The sequence below is a fragment of the Colletotrichum destructivum genome, chromosome 3 (genome assembly GCF_034447905.1).
Source record: "Colletotrichum destructivum chromosome 3, complete sequence".
Taxonomy (NCBI): Eukaryota; Fungi; Ascomycota; class Sordariomycetes; order Glomerellales; family Glomerellaceae; genus Colletotrichum; species Colletotrichum destructivum.
The window spans coordinates 3408878-3423123 of record NC_085898.1 but is presented as its reverse complement, the minus strand read 5'-3'; the positions used below and the strand labels follow the sequence as shown (position 1 = coordinate 3423123).

The 14246-nt window shown below is 54.1% G+C and overlaps 4 protein-coding genes across 4 annotated transcripts; 3 read left to right on the top strand and 1 right to left on the bottom strand.

Annotated features, from left to right (window-relative positions):
- Window positions 1–1270: 1270 nt before the first annotated feature.
- Window positions 1271–4349, bottom strand: CDEST_05128 (uncharacterized protein). The gene is made up of 2 exons (XM_062921287.1): window positions 3629–4349; window positions 1271–3566 (listed from the first exon to the last, which is right to left on the bottom strand). The coding sequence occupies exons 1-2, from the start codon at window positions 4063–4065 to the stop codon at window positions 3086–3088; spliced, it is 918 nt and encodes a 305-aa protein (XP_062777338.1). The 5' UTR covers window positions 4066–4349; the 3' UTR covers window positions 1271–3085.
- CDEST_05129 (uncharacterized protein) lies at window positions 2245–2850 on the top strand (the record flags this gene model as incomplete). Its single annotated transcript, XM_062921288.1, has 1 exon — window positions 2245–2850. The coding sequence occupies one exon, from the start codon at window positions 2245–2247 to the stop codon at window positions 2848–2850; it is 606 nt and encodes a 201-aa protein (XP_062777339.1).
- Window positions 4350–4990: 641 nt separating the features above from the next.
- Window positions 4991–7595, top strand: CDEST_05127 (Putative regulator of phospholipase D Srf1). Its single transcript, XM_062921286.1, has 2 exons — window positions 4991–5831; window positions 5903–7595. Exons 1-2 carry the CDS (start codon window positions 5708–5710, stop codon window positions 6901–6903), a joined length of 1125 nt encoding a protein of 374 aa, XP_062777337.1. The 5' UTR covers window positions 4991–5707; the 3' UTR covers window positions 6904–7595.
- Window positions 7596–7948: 353 nt separating this feature from the next.
- CDEST_05126 (Putative cullin protein, neddylation) lies at window positions 7949–11612 on the top strand. Its single transcript, XM_062921285.1, has 7 exons — window positions 7949–8148; window positions 8412–8613; window positions 8682–8751; window positions 8831–8847; window positions 8896–8981; window positions 9044–10929; window positions 10987–11612. Exons 2-7 carry the CDS (start codon window positions 8543–8545, stop codon window positions 11173–11175), a joined length of 2319 nt encoding a protein of 772 aa, XP_062777336.1. The 5' UTR covers window positions 7949–8148; window positions 8412–8542; the 3' UTR covers window positions 11176–11612.
- The last annotated feature ends 2634 nt before the right edge of the window (window positions 11613–14246 follow it).

Below are 14246 nucleotides of genomic sequence, written 5' to 3'. Positions count from 1 at the left end.
AACTGCGGTAGAGGATCGTTGCAAAAACCCATGAGGCTTAACGTGAGCCGCGCGATTGATGCCGTGCATATATATCTACATACCTACCCTGTACAATGACGAAATTGACGGCGGTGATCTTCTTCTTGACAATACATGTAACCCTCTCGGGATCGTGCTTCTCTCCCACTCATTCAATCCCTGACCGAAGTACGTGCGTATTCGTACATCCTTTCGCCCCCAAGCATGGGCGGCATGGGCGACAGGGATAAGGCGGGAAGGTGATGGGCAATCGAGCAATCTGATGTTTCTGTACATGCGCGTGCGCGCGTGCGGCACACAGGAAGGGAGGGAAGGAGGGGAAGGATAGATAAGGAATTTTGTTTATCAGTAAAAGAAGAGAACAATATCCGGATGTCGACAGGGAAAGGGATGGGGGACAAATAAACCCAGGTGTTTCAGTATCCCACATGTTCGTTCCCCTTGGATGGCGGCGCGCAAGGATATCATTGCCCTGCCCACATTGCAAAATTCCACATGGCAGCCAATATGGAAAGATGTGTCTAATTGTCTGATGAGCACGACCAGCGCGCCCGCCTACATAGTAAGCATTGGCATTAGCAATCGCAAGGCGCAGCAGACGCAACCCGTCCTTGCCCGGGTGGTGAAAATGGAAGACTCTGCAAGGTGGCGAGTGTGACTTCTTAGCGAAGCGAGAGACGGGAACACCCCCCACCTCCCCCACCTTACCAACACCTCCATGGTAAGAAAGAGATGTTGGATTTTCCTGGGGAAAATGGGAGACGAGCGGGAGAAGGAAGAGGGAATGGGGGACGAGGAATGAAGGAAATGCACTGTTCCGAAGTTTCGGGCAAGGATGGCGAGGCGCCAGATTAACGCGGATTCCAGCTCTGCCCATCGAGGTTTGCTCTTCTGTTCCTTATCCCTCTATCCATACCTAGCTACCCTGTCTTGTGTTTGTTTCTCATGCCCAAGTGGGAGAGGCGGGAGGATATGGGAGAATCTAGTCGCTCGATGGCGAAAAGCACACCACACGCCCGTCCACTCACACAACTCTCACCAGCGTCCCCCAGGTCCCAAGCTTTCGTACACTGGGTCCCTCGGTAGTCTCCCTGCGGCGTTGACGGTGGCGCGGCCTAAGATGGGTTTGGGAGAACGAACATCCACGGTGAGCGAAAGAGCAAGGGCAGAAGAAGCTCGGACGCCTAAAGCCAACCAACATCGCCCACAGATTGGATTAGATCCCACATCCCCCCTCCGCCCCCATGCCAACAACAACGCCTTTTCTTCGAGACAATCCAGCAAATTCCTTCCACCCTCCTCAGATAAAGAGGGACGAGCTGCGTTGCGCTGCAAGTCTACACCATGCGGGGGCCTAGGCCAAGGCCTGGGCTACCGAGTTACGTTGCCGTCTCCCTCCCCCCTAGCCCACCACACTCTCAGTTCAGGTTGCTTTCGCAGGCCTTGTCATTGGACGATTGGGCTTGATGCCCGTGCCCGAGCGGACGCTTTAGGCAAGTTACTTCCCACGGCCCACGGAGAGAATCGGGGGAACGGACGGCAAGCTGAGAAGGGGAGATGGACACCCTTGGGCTAGAGGGAGGGACGAAAGAGAGAGAGACAAAAAAAGGCCTGCTTGTATGCCGTCCAACATGATGTTTAGATCTCACATCAACAGCACACAAGGCACCTTGCCCCCTCCGTGCCGTTCACCCGCACTCTCACCCAAGCTGCCATTCGGCCAATCATCGCAATCTGGTTCTCTCGGCTTCTCATATTTGTATTGTGTTTCTGTGTTTGTGTATATGTGTGCGTGCGTGTGCTTGGAACATTACAGTTACAGGGTCATCTCTCCGGCTGACACTAGGGAGGAACGTCTGCGTCTATCCCTCTCGTATCTGGGGATCCCTCGCGAGACATTCCAGAGTGGTCCAGCTCCATACCTCCCACACTCTCGCCCATACCTACTACCTATCAACACACTCTTTCTGGTGTTTACAAGATAGCAGAACGCACCCTTTCGGTTTCCGCCCTTCCCTCCGAGCAGTCCCCGACAACATTAACCTCGCGCCATGTCGAGTACCAGAGGAAATTAATCATCCACGTCCCTCTCGAAAGTGTCCTTTCCACTACCAACAAATCAACTAGCGACTTCTCCAAACCAGACTCATCATCATCGTCACCAAAAACACTTTCTTTCCATCGTTACAAGCCTCGAAAGCAAAAGCAACAAAGAAGAACGAGATGCTTCAATTGTCGACAATATCAAGCCGGGCTGGCTACAGCCCCCTTGTACCCTCTCCTCTGAACCCAGAGGTCCACACCATCGCGCCGCAGCGTTGCCAGAGATTGCGGGAGAAGAGACGCCAGCAGAGCCGTGGAGACGTAAGCCCGACCCAGAGGCTGCTCCGTCACAAAGCCGCCATGGCCTGGAAGTCGGAAGCCCTCACACGTGAGAGTACAATGTACACCCGCGAGGAGATCCTCGACATCATCGCCGAGTGCGACCGTCAAGATGCCGCGGCGAGGGGCACCCCGGTCATTACGACAACGTCCAGCGACAAGCAGACGGACAAGCCGCACCCTCGGGTGCACATCCGCGCGGCGCACTGGAAGGAGCACGACGGAGAGGAGTATGACTTCTTCTGCGAGATGGACGAGTTCGACGCCAGTGATGCCGACGAGAGCTCACGTCAATGGTCCTCGCTCGTCCCTAGGCTGCGCAGCCCCTTCTCCAAAGACACGGCACGCCGAGTTGCGCTGGCATTCGGATTGATGTGTATCTGCGGGTGTCTGCCGGTGCTTCGAGCCCACGGCTTTCATATCTACTCGGTCACCGAGGCGCCATAGGTGCTGCAAACCCACCCTATCACCGCAAATAATCCATGAAAAGCTACAACGTCGCCGCCATTCATTGTTCGGAGAGGAGAATGCTTCTGGCGGCAGCAAGTCGAAAAGTTAGAGAGGAGTCTATCCAAAGCGGGGCTCGCTCGATCGTCGCCCCTAAACCATATCGAACCGGCTCTCGTCTATAGAGCACATATTACACACCGTCTAAGCGGTTCTGGAGTGCCCCCTGCTGGGACTACTTTTTCTCGTCATCGTGCGAGGGAGCGGGTTTTTCTTTGTCTTTCGGGGTTTCGGCGTTGACTTGCCTCGCAGCTTGTTTGGCGGCTTCGTCCGCGGCATTGTCCGTAGCCTCCTCTTGCTTGGCCTGCTTGGCATGGTTGACCTGCCATATGGCCCGTTCGATCTCGACGCCCAACTCGGGCACTTCGAGCGCTTTGGCGATATGCTGACCATTGGCCTGCGACAGCAGGATGGCGTCATCCTTTGCGTTTTCCTCCTTGGCCTGCAGAGGCTCGTTGGGGCCGAGGGCTGGCTTTGACGGCATTTTAGTTGTGCTTTCCGGAATCAACGGTGTATAGATGTCGTTTAGCAGCTTCGACGGGGACAGGGCCAGGAGTTTGTTGTCTATAAGGAATCGGAGGTGCTTGCCTCCCTCGAGAGCGCGCCAATGCGACCAAGCTCTGTATACCAGGTAGAAGAAAGGCAGGTTAGGGATCCTAGCGGATCAGATAATGTCAGTAAAAGTTTTCTCCTAATAAGAAAACGCTCTATGACTTACACTGGCACGAGAGCGAAGGGCGCCGAGATGGGCATGCCAATCAAGCACCAAATGAGTTTCCTCTTGTGCAGCGCGTCGCGCTCAGTCGCCAACGTCTTGACAACCTGCTCTGCCTTTCCCGCGGGGATGACCGAGTCTGGGAAGACTAGCTCAATCTTCTCCTTGCCCTTGAGCTCGTCGTCCTTGCGACGCGCTGAAATGGGTGGCACCGACTTCAGACCCCATTCTTCGTAGGGGATCCGACGGAGAGCATAGTTGCCGTAATTGACGACCTTTTTCTGCCATCCGCTTTCTCTGGCCTCCCAGCCGGCCCACAGCTTTGCAGCTTTCTTGCCGACCTTGTCCGCCAAACCTTGCTGGTTGTTCGTCGCAATGTTCAGTCGCTGTGAGTAGAGAAGAGTCCGGCTTGTGGTGAGTGGGAGGAGATAGAGGCGCATGATGGAGACCGAAGCTCAGATCAGGTGGCAACCCGAGGGAGGAGAATAGAGGCACGGCCGTCGTGGTCAATCGGGGTAGCGTGATGCAGAACCCGGCGGTAGTTGCGACAGGAAGAGGTGACACAGTGCTCTTGGCTCGGAGTCGAAGTGGTTCAGCTGGTCGCGGCTTGCATATCGATTTATATAGTGGAATCGGCGAGAGGAGGCGAATGGTGCAAAGAAAGACGCGATGCCGGGCGGCCTCTCTGTCCTTGTCTTTCAGCAGGAGGCAATTTCGATGTGTAACGTGGAGTCCGAGTTTGGTAGCTCTGAGCCTCTCGGGCCTGTGAACGATAGAGACTAGCACGGCACCCCCCTGTCGTCCATCTTAGCTTCTGGGTCAAGCTTCCTGGATTGAACCTGGGCCAGAGGCTGTGACGCAGGCAGGCGTCATAGGCCGTTGCGGTGTTTTAAGTGGTGCGCTGGAATCACGATCCGCTGTTAGGGCAATACCTCAAGGGATCCCCCCGGGGCTCAAGAGCGACTGCATCTGGACCAGTTGGGGCCCCTTGTCGGGCGGTGCGACACCTAGGGGAAGAAACGGGAAGCCATGCTGCCAGAAGCGTAAAGGAATGGACCCACCAAGACATGTGCCCCTCTATCCTGTCTGAGTTTTTTTTACTGGCCCCAGATCGCGCTCACGCAAATTAGCTTTCGAAACCCGCTAAAATCCGACCAACTCGAGGTGCTCCCGTCAAATGTCCGCAGACTCAGTGTTTTGCAGGCCGTCCAGGATCCGGAAGTACGTACTCCTTCCTCCCTCGCCGCAGCCTAACAACCCCCTGTCGAGTGTCCACACGTTGCTCCAGTGCTACCGCACTCTGCCTGTCACCCAAGCACGCTCCATTGGGTCTCCCATTCCCTCCCTCCCGTTCCCCAGCCCTCCCTCCGATTTCGTCTATTTCCCTCCAACTCGCCAACTGCTGCAGTCTCTCTGCAAAAGTCCCCCGGTTTGCTGGAACGCCCGGGCGAGAGGCATCGTCACAGACTCAACCGTGGGTCAACCGGAGTGCCGTGTCGTGTCGTGCCGTGCCGTCGTCTGCTCTCATTTCGGTGTGTTTTCTGAACTGGTAGACATAACATCGCGCAGCTGAACAGCGCCATCGAAATCGAGCCAGCCAGCAGCGCTAGCTTAATCTCTCTCCACGAGACGCAGCCGCCACCTCCGCCGCCGTTGAGAGAACGCAGCGCACCCAACGGGTTGCTGTCCATCTGCTGTCACGCGCCCTCCTTTCTGACCTTACTTTACTTTTTACTCGACCTTATCTTGCTTCTGCCGTCCTTACTTGCTTTTCAGGCCATAATTCTGCCTTCTTTCGCTTCTCTCGCTCCTTTGTCGTCACCTTTCCCTTTACCCTTTTACGAGTGTACCGACTTCGACTATACATACGTGCACACAACGCCACATCACCAACCGCGATAGCATCGATAACACTCGCATCCTACTGCTTCGGCCGAAAGGCAGACTGCATATTAATATGCGAGCCTTCCCTTACGCCATTAAGAAAGCGTTGAACCTACGACGCTATCGATCACTACCCACATCGAAATAGCCCACATCTCAGCCCTAACGGGTCCTGCTTCGGCCGCGGCTGCGACCGCGATGAGCACGTCCAGTCATCCGCCTGGCAGTTCTGGCTCGCGGGACTTCAGAGCATCGGTTGGCACAAGCAGCACTGCTATAGACACTGGCGCCCCACGACTGAGGGGACCGCGGTCGCTTCCCCGTAAGATTGCTACCTCGGCCCGTCCGGGTCACCGCTATATAAGAGCCTTGCTAACCACTCCATCGTGATAGCCTGGATCGATTCGTATGAAACACGTTACGGCGCGCCAACAGAGGACCAGCTTCAATTACTCTCACCCCCGGCTCGAGCCGTTCAGCCGCAGCATAACCACTCACCCAACGAACCAGACCGCCGCGTATCAAAAGACGGTTATGTTGACTGGGCCGGTGATCCCGTTTTGGAAAACGCCCGCCCGAGGCCCAAGGCCAGGCTTACAGACGTCTTTCGCGGCAAGGGCGCACAGCACGGTAGAAAATGGGATCACTTACGAACCGCGGAGCCCGTCATCGTCTCGGCACACAGGCCCGCAACCCAAGGCCCACCAGCAGCATGGAGAGACTTTCTCCAGTCGTCGGCCTACGGGCACATGGAAGGCGAAGAGTCGGAAGTTGTAGATGTCGAGGTGTTGGATAAGTTACAGCCCGACTTCAACAAGCGGTATGACGAAACCGTACATCGAGATCTGGAAAAGGCGTCGTCGAAGCAGCGACGATCCAAGACTATGTGGCAGAGGATGTGGTCTCTCATCCTACGTCATTACCTGGTACCCCTCGTTTTTCGACTAACCGTTATGCTCACTTCCATCGTTGCGCTGGCTATCGCGGCACGCATTTACCAAAAGGAGGATGCCAAGAGCAACACCAGCCCGGAACGCGCGCAAAGTATAGTCGCCATTGCCGTCGATACAGTCGCAGTACCATACATAGGCTACATGCTTTGGGACGAGTACACGGGTAAACCGTTAGGTCTCCGGCCCGCCGTCCAAAAGATTGCCCTCATCCTGCTGGACCTCTTCTTCATAGTGTTCAAATCCGCCAGCACATCACTGGCTTTCGAATCCCTGGTCTTCCACAATGTCGAGGCAGGCCAGGTGAGGCAACTCAGCCAGGCGTTGGCATCTTTTATGCTAGCCGGTCTGCTGGCATGGATCATGAACTTTATGGTTAATATTTTCCGTACAGTTCAGCGGCTGGGGGGCGGGGAAGACGAGAGCTCTCGCGACCACATGTAGCTTGGGGAGGGGAACTGTCTTGGTCTTGTTTGTTGGGTATACCCGGTGTATTAAAAGCCTGTACTATAGCTGGAGCGCGGTTTGTTCATCGCGGTTGTTTCTTCTTTGTTAACCATAAATACTCCATGGCTTTCGTCACGTCTTGCTGTTTGTTCCTAGGGTTATATTGTAGCAATTGGTTGTGATCTGTGCCCTTTGCAGTCATCTGTTTTATTGGTTTTATAAGAAATGTCTCCTTGAACATCTTCATATCCAAAGACTCTAACCAGAAACTCACTCTTTTCTTTGGGATGCATTTTCTATATCAACCGGCAGTCTGTATGCTTTCAGAAGGCCAGTTTGTGAACTCTTTGAGCCCCTGCAAGGACGGCATTGACCGAGGCCCATAAAGACAAGGACAATGCTGCAAGGAAAGGGGGTCAAATGTTGCTCTCCCCGTCTACTCCAGTCAGGCTGGGCAAGGAAGCGTGCAATAGTCCCCGAGGAACTGTAGCCAGTACATGATACAGTTGGGCAATTAAAGGAAGCAAAAGGCTCTGGGAAACGCGCAGATAGAAAGGTAGCGACTGTTCATTGTGCTAGTCAATAGTATGGTATATCATAAACCAATAGATGATTGACAGTAAAGGGGAGAAATCGACTGAATCGTATAAGAATGTAGTAAGCATAAGCAAGGCCCATTGTCATGAAGTGCAACTTGGCAGTTGAGCACGCCTTTTTCCCTATTGCAGATTACCTACCTATCTATCTGTAAACTGTGTGCTGGGGCGGTGGCAGGCGGCAGTTTTCACACTAGACTATTCTAGGCAGGTTACCCCACTTTCTTTCCGGCAGCCAGTCCCAGACTCCAAGCCTTGACCACGCTGCTCAGGGCGCTCTGTATTGACTGAGTTCCAGGTTGGTTGAAGGTGGCCCATAGGCGTCAGTGTCTGGTACAGCAAGGCGTGGTCGTGTTACCTACGTGGGTCGGGCTGGCCGCCTCCAGACCTCCACCACTGAACGCCTCACACGCACCTCATTCGCACTGCTGCAGCACCTCGCCCAGCAAGCAAACCCGCCCAGGCAACCTTTCTTTCCACTTACAACCTACTCATATCTGCCTGATCGCGTCCAGCTCTGCATCTAGACTACGAAATCGTCTTCTCTTTTTCCTTTCCTCTTCGCGGCGCCATTTGACGACTTCCTTCCCCTTCCGCTCTGACTCAGACAAAGGGCGCTACGTTCCTTCCCTTCCCCAGTTGCGAGGTACAGTATTACCCCCGTCCCCCCGTACGGCAGCCTCTCCCTCTCTCAACCCTTGCGACAACGGCCTCACGTTTCCATCTTTCGCACTTCAACGACGATTTCTGGAGCCGTCGTGGTCTGTACCACAAACACATTACTCTCTTCCTGCAAAAACGGCTCGACTCTTCACTCTTCTGGCCACAAGCAGGGCAGGCTTGGAGACTCATATACTCATCACTCCCCCCGTCTGAAGGCGATTTTTCTAAGTCCGTCATCTTTCGCAGGAGGTCCTCCCCGCTTCCCCCACGACAAGTCGCCCCCGAACCAACATTCTATCCACCCACCACCACGACGGCCACGACGGCCTCGCCGATTCCCTCTGCCGACCGCGTACTTGACCCGAGATCCTCGGATCATGTCAACAGCCAAGATGGCGCCCGCTGTCCAGATGCCCCCGGTCCCTAACCGTGAGGACATTGGAGCCACGTGAGTGGACATCTGTAGCCTCGCGACGGCACCGTCGTTGCCCGACACCCCGCGCTGACCGAACACAGATGGAAGTACTTGGAAGCCGGCATTCAACGCATCATGCTGGATCTTGAGCGTGGTATCGACATGCAGATCGTAAGTCACATTACCCCACGCCGCCTTGTCCTCTACTGCTGGTGGTCCGATGAGAAGTGCTGACCGTCGCTTGCTGCAGTACATGGGAGTCTACACGTACGCTTTACCTGCCGACCGCTTCCGATGTCTTCTAACAGTGTTTAGTGCCGTTCACAACTTCTGTACCTCCCAAAAAGCCGTCGGGCTGTCGGTTCCTCAAGGAAGCATTGGGTCCGGTAACCACAGGGGAGGTGAGCCAGACAAGACCCCTCCCAACGGCATGTACGGTCATCATACTGATCTGTGTGGACAGCTCACCTTCTCGGAGAGGAGCTATACAACAAGCTCATCGACTATCTTAAGCTACACCTCGGAGGACTCGTCCAGCAGTCCAAGACGCACACCGACGAGGCGTTGCTGACATTCTACATCAAGGAGTGGAACCGATACACGATTGCCGCCAAGTACATCCATCACCTCTTTCGCTATCTTAACCGCCACTGGGTCAAGCGCGAGATGGATGAGGGGAAAAAGAACATATACGACGTATACACGCTCCATCTTGTGCAATGGCGCCGGGTGCTTTTCGAGCAGGTTTCGACCAAGGTCATGGAAGCCGTCTTGAAGCTGGTCGAGAAGCAGCGCAATGGCGAGACCATCGAATATGGCCAGATTAAGCAGGTTGTCGACTCCTTTGTCTCTCTTGGACTGGACGATACCGATCCCACCAAGTCGACGCTTGACGTCTACCGCTTCCACTTCGAGCGCCCTTTCCTGGCCGCCACCAAGGAGTACTACCAGAACGAATCCAAACAGTTCGTTGCCGAAAACAGCGTTGTCGAATACATGAAGAAGGCGGAGACACGGTTGGAGGAAGAGGAGGAGCGAGTGCGCATGTACCTGCACGCTGATATTATCAATCCGTTGCGTAAGACGTGCAACCAAGCCCTCATCGCTGACCACTCGACATTGCTCAGGGACGAGTTCCAGGTGCTTTTGGACAATGACCGAGAAGAGGACATGGCCAGGATGTACAAGCTTCTCTCACGAATTCCAGAGGGTTTGGATCCTCTGAGACAGCGATTCGAGACGCATGTCCGCAAGGCTGGCTTGAGCGCCGTGGAGAAGGTGGCGTCGGATGCCGAGAAGCTGGAACCTAAGGTCTACGTCGATGCACTATTGGAAATTCACTCTCAGTACTCTGGATTGGTGACTCGCGCGTTCGAGGGCGAGGCCGAGTTCACGCGGTCTTTGGACAACGCCTGCCGCGAGTTCATCAACAGAAACGAGGTCTGCAAGTCAGGCTCCAATAAGTCACCGGAACTTCTGGCCAAATACACCGACGTGCTGCTGAGAAAGAGCGGCAGCGGTATCGAGGAGGGCGAGTTGGAGAACACCCTGACGCAGATCATGACCGTCTTCAAGTATATTGAGGACAAGGACGTCTTCCAGAAGTTCTACTCCCGCATGCTCGCTCGTCGCCTGGTGCACAGCAACTCTTCGTCGGACGACGCGGAAACCAGCATGATCAGCAAGCTCAAGGAGGCGTGCGGTTTCGAGTACACGAATAAGCTACAGAGAATGTTCCAGGACATGCAGACCTCCAAGGACCTGAACGTCAGTTTCAAGGAGCATGTCACCGGTCTTGGTATCAACAAGAACGCTCTCGACTCCCAGTACTCCATCCTGGGCACTGGCTTTTGGCCCCTGACTGCGCCAAACACCAGCTTCACCCCTCCAGCTGAGATCAACGAAGACTGCGAGCGATTTACTCGGTTCTACAAGAACAGGCACGAGGGCCGCAAGCTGACATGGCTGTGGCAACTGTGCAAGGGTGAGGTTAAGGCGGGCTACTGCAAGAACAGCAAGACGCCCTATACCTTCCAGGTGTCCGCCTATCAAATGGCCATTCTACTCATGTTCAACGACAAGGACAAGCACAGCTACGAGGACATCTCGGGCGTGACTTTGCTGAGCTCAGAGGTTCTAGACCAGGCACTGGCCATCTTGCTGAAGGCCAAGGTTCTCATCGTGTCGCCTGATGGGAAGCCTGAAGCCGGCAAGAGCTTTCGGCTCAACTACGATTTCAAGAGCAAGAAGATCAGAGTCAATCTGAACATCGGTGGCGCTAAGGAGGCGAAGCAGGAAGAGGTGGAGACCAACAAGACGATCGAGGAGGACCGCAAGCTTCTGCTGCAGGTATATCATTCCGTTCCAATTATACCACCATTGCAATGTGCTAACAAGTCCACGCAGTCTGCCATCGTGCGCATCATGAAGGCGAGAAAGAAGATGAAGCACACTCAGCTCGTCAGCGAGACTATCAACCAGATTCGATCGCGCTTCGTGCCGAAGGTCTCGGATATCAAGAAGTGCATAGAGATTCTCCTCGACAAGGAGTACTTGGAGAGACTCGAGGATGACGAGCTTGGCTATCTAGCGTAATTGGAAGCGAGCTTTCCTCTCGAGAGGAAGAAATACCCTCTTGCCTCCCTCGAGTGTTTATGTATTACAACACCCTCAAAACCGCACACACAATCCACCTCCAATCTTACCAGACATCGACTTGACTTACACGGGCACACAATAGGCGTGTGCGGGTTCTTCGACAACAGGACGGAGGAACACTGATGAACGAACGGTGTTTATTTGCTTTGGGACCGGGGTGATTGGTAGGCGGACAGGGTTAGATAGCTGCATGCTGATTCATCTTGACTGTTAAAGGGCGTGTGCTTGCACATTTCAGGTCGTGAGGGAAGCGGAGTTGGGTGGCATCTTTGAGTGAGCCCCTCATGGACGTCGTTTTTCTCAACGCATGTACGCTCGAATAGGGCACAGAGACCCTGGTCATCACGATCAATCAACGGAGCTTCATCTTTCCGCGGCCACTTTTTCCTGAACATATGCATGTGCTTGCCATGCCTGCGGCACCTAACTCCCGTGATCTCGTGTGCTGTAGCTCATTATTACGTGCCTGAGGGCTTAATGGTCCCAAGGGGCATCCTTCGAGGCCTGAACACCGTCTTGTGGTTACTTATGATCCCTAAATCTCGTCATCACTGCCAGAACAAAAAAGGGGCCAAGGGATAAATGCATCATCAGTTCACACCCGTCTTTCAGTCGGCCTCTTGACAATGTACCGCATCCTAGCCCCTCAGAGTGGCATAGGAAAATAAATATGGGTATGGTCGTTTGTTAACTTCCTCTGTTGCGGTACACCTGCGTTGGGATATGCCTAGGCTCTGTGAATTCGGTGAACTCGGAAAATCGTCTTTTTAAACACAGGCTTCGTCCAGTCTTCGTTTGGAGATGCATGGTATTTTTACTTGGTCTTCAAAGGCTAGGCAGGCATTGGAGCACGATCTTGTTTGCTAAACCTGATAACGAATCTCTTAACTCCGAGTAGCATATCGAGACACTCCCCACCCCAACCCCCTCAAGCCATTCTGTTTGTAGTAAAATATGCATAATCCCGAGATTCTATTCTCCCGATTCAACGTTGCCGATGAGAGCAATGAACACGTTGATAGGAGAGGCGACAATCGCTGGAGGGCATCGACGGTCCTGGGTGTGATCAAGCACGGAGTAAACGTCAGCATTAGGTCACAAAAAGAGAATAGTTACACCGTCTCTGCTCGCTCGACCACATTGATGGAGGATACCCTTGTGGTGCTGGTGGTGTCTATGGAAATGGATACAGGCCAGGTCAGGCCAGCGGCCATATCGAAGATTGTCAAAGGGTGGACCCGCGCAGGACGACTCTCAAGACATTGGCAGGTTCTATTTTGGCTTTTGAGTTTCATTGCTCGCGAAAGTGTTCTCAGCGAGGCCTCGACCTTTCAGGCTCCATGCGCTATCTTCTCTTGTTCTGAGGTTTGCCTTTCAGGCCAGGCGGGTAGGTCAATACTGGCCCGGATGAATGGGACCACGTTTGGACGCGAAAATGTTTCCCTGCGTTTTCCATGACTTGGCCGAAGTCAAAAGCTTGTGCTCGTAATGATGGCCGCCGGGGCTTCCGTCCGAGGAACCTTACACTTGCATACCTGCCCACGTAGGTAGCGATAGAAGGCAAGTGCTATGACGCGGCCGCCTTGATCCGATACAGCCAACTTTGCTACCTAGTCGTTTCTCGACTGACGCCGGCAATTCTGCCCCCTCTTCTATCAAGGCCACCGCGCATTATCATCTCTGTCCACCATGCCTTGATTTTTCCTGTACAGTGAGACGTCTGAAACATAGGTACGTACTCAAGAGACCGAGTTATTGACAGCTCCACCATCGATGTCGACAGTAAGCCAGAACCCCGGAGATACCAGCATTGCCACCACTGCCACAACTTTATCATAATATGGGGTTGTGCCTTTCATATTCTACAGGCGTGTGTGCGGTGCGTGGTAGACATGGTTGGCGCAGCTGAACCCGAGTCACGCATCTCACGCAGTTGGTTCAGGCGCCGATGATTGGCCACAAGCAACTGTCGAACTCACGGAGCCGCCTCCGGAGGGCGAGAATTGGCTAGTATTCATCCAAGCCGCCGATGACGAACCCGAGGTTGTCAAACCCCCTTTTTGAAGGACCCTTTGGGCCCGCCCAATGGCGTGGGCAGGCCAGGTCTACCATGGGGAAGATTTAGAATGGGCGCTTCCATCGGAGTCCTCGTGTCTCCCTCCGCGGCCCTTACGCCGGTCTGCCCGGGTTCAGCCCAGGCTCTCCCACGCCATGTTCTGGCCCAAAGTCGCACGTTGGCAGGATTCCGGCTCGATGCAGCACTCGATTGAAGATGGGGTTTTGGCTCCCGGAATCTGTGTTTTCGGGGGTTCGATTTGGGTACTGGGTTCCGATCCGTCGCGGTCTGGCCAGCTGCTCTGAATGCTCCCTCCATCGCGAACCCACACCTTGCAGCTTCCTCGCCAAAGCACTTTCTTCACAATACAGTTTTCTCTATTGATAAAAGGTCAGTGCTATCCGATGGCGTTGGAAGGACACACTCGAGGGTCCATTTTTCGCGCCCGCATATGGAATTCATCGCCACTGCCCAGCTAGGACCTCACCGTTCATCATTGCAAGTCCCATACGAACTTACTCAACCGGCGGCCATGACTGCCACCGAAAAAAAGACACCCGACCATGTTCCTGATCGATCGAAAGCAGAGCTCGTTCGCCAGCGGGAGGTTTTTAAGTAAGCTTCCACAAGTCGCTTTGATATTCATATCTGTCCACGATTGTCGATGAGTTCTGATATGCAGTGCTAATCGCAACTGAGCGCAGATATGCTTCGTCCTTTCTTCCCAGTATTGCTGTACAGGAGGACAATGGTACAGATTCACTCAGGCCACGAATTGCATCCAGTAACACGACTTTGACAGCCTTTTCTCAACTCTGTGCCTACCAGACGGGTACAGCTCGCTCCTTCATCTCACTCTTCGATGAGACGTATCAGTATGTTGTTGCCGAAGCGACCCCGGCACTACCCCTCGTCCCCAGAATACCGCATGGAGACCTCTTATTCTGTGGCG

Coding starts and splice junctions, on each gene's coding strand:
- CDEST_05128 (XM_062921287.1), bottom strand. CDS start 4,065: ATGCGCCTCTATCTCCTCCCACTCACCACAAGCCGGACTCTTCTCTAC. Junction 3,567..3,628: donor CCCTTCGCTCTCGTGCCAGT/GTAAGTCATAGA, acceptor CTGATCCGCTAG/GATCCCTAACCTGCCTTTCT.
- CDEST_05127 (XM_062921286.1), top strand. CDS start 5,708: ATGAGCACGTCCAGTCATCCGCCTGGCAGTTCTGGCTCGCGGGACTTC. Junction 5,832..5,902: donor GGGACCGCGGTCGCTTCCCC/GTAAGATTGCTA, acceptor CCATCGTGATAG/CCTGGATCGATTCGTATGAA.
- CDEST_05126 (XM_062921285.1), top strand. CDS start 8,543: ATGTCAACAGCCAAGATGGCGCCCGCTGTCCAGATGCCCCCGGTCCCT. Junction 8,614..8,681: donor CGTGAGGACATTGGAGCCAC/GTGAGTGGACAT, acceptor GACCGAACACAG/ATGGAAGTACTTGGAAGCCG. Junction 8,982..9,043: donor GTCCGGTAACCACAGGGGAG/GTGAGCCAGACA, acceptor CTGTGTGGACAG/CTCACCTTCTCGGAGAGGAG.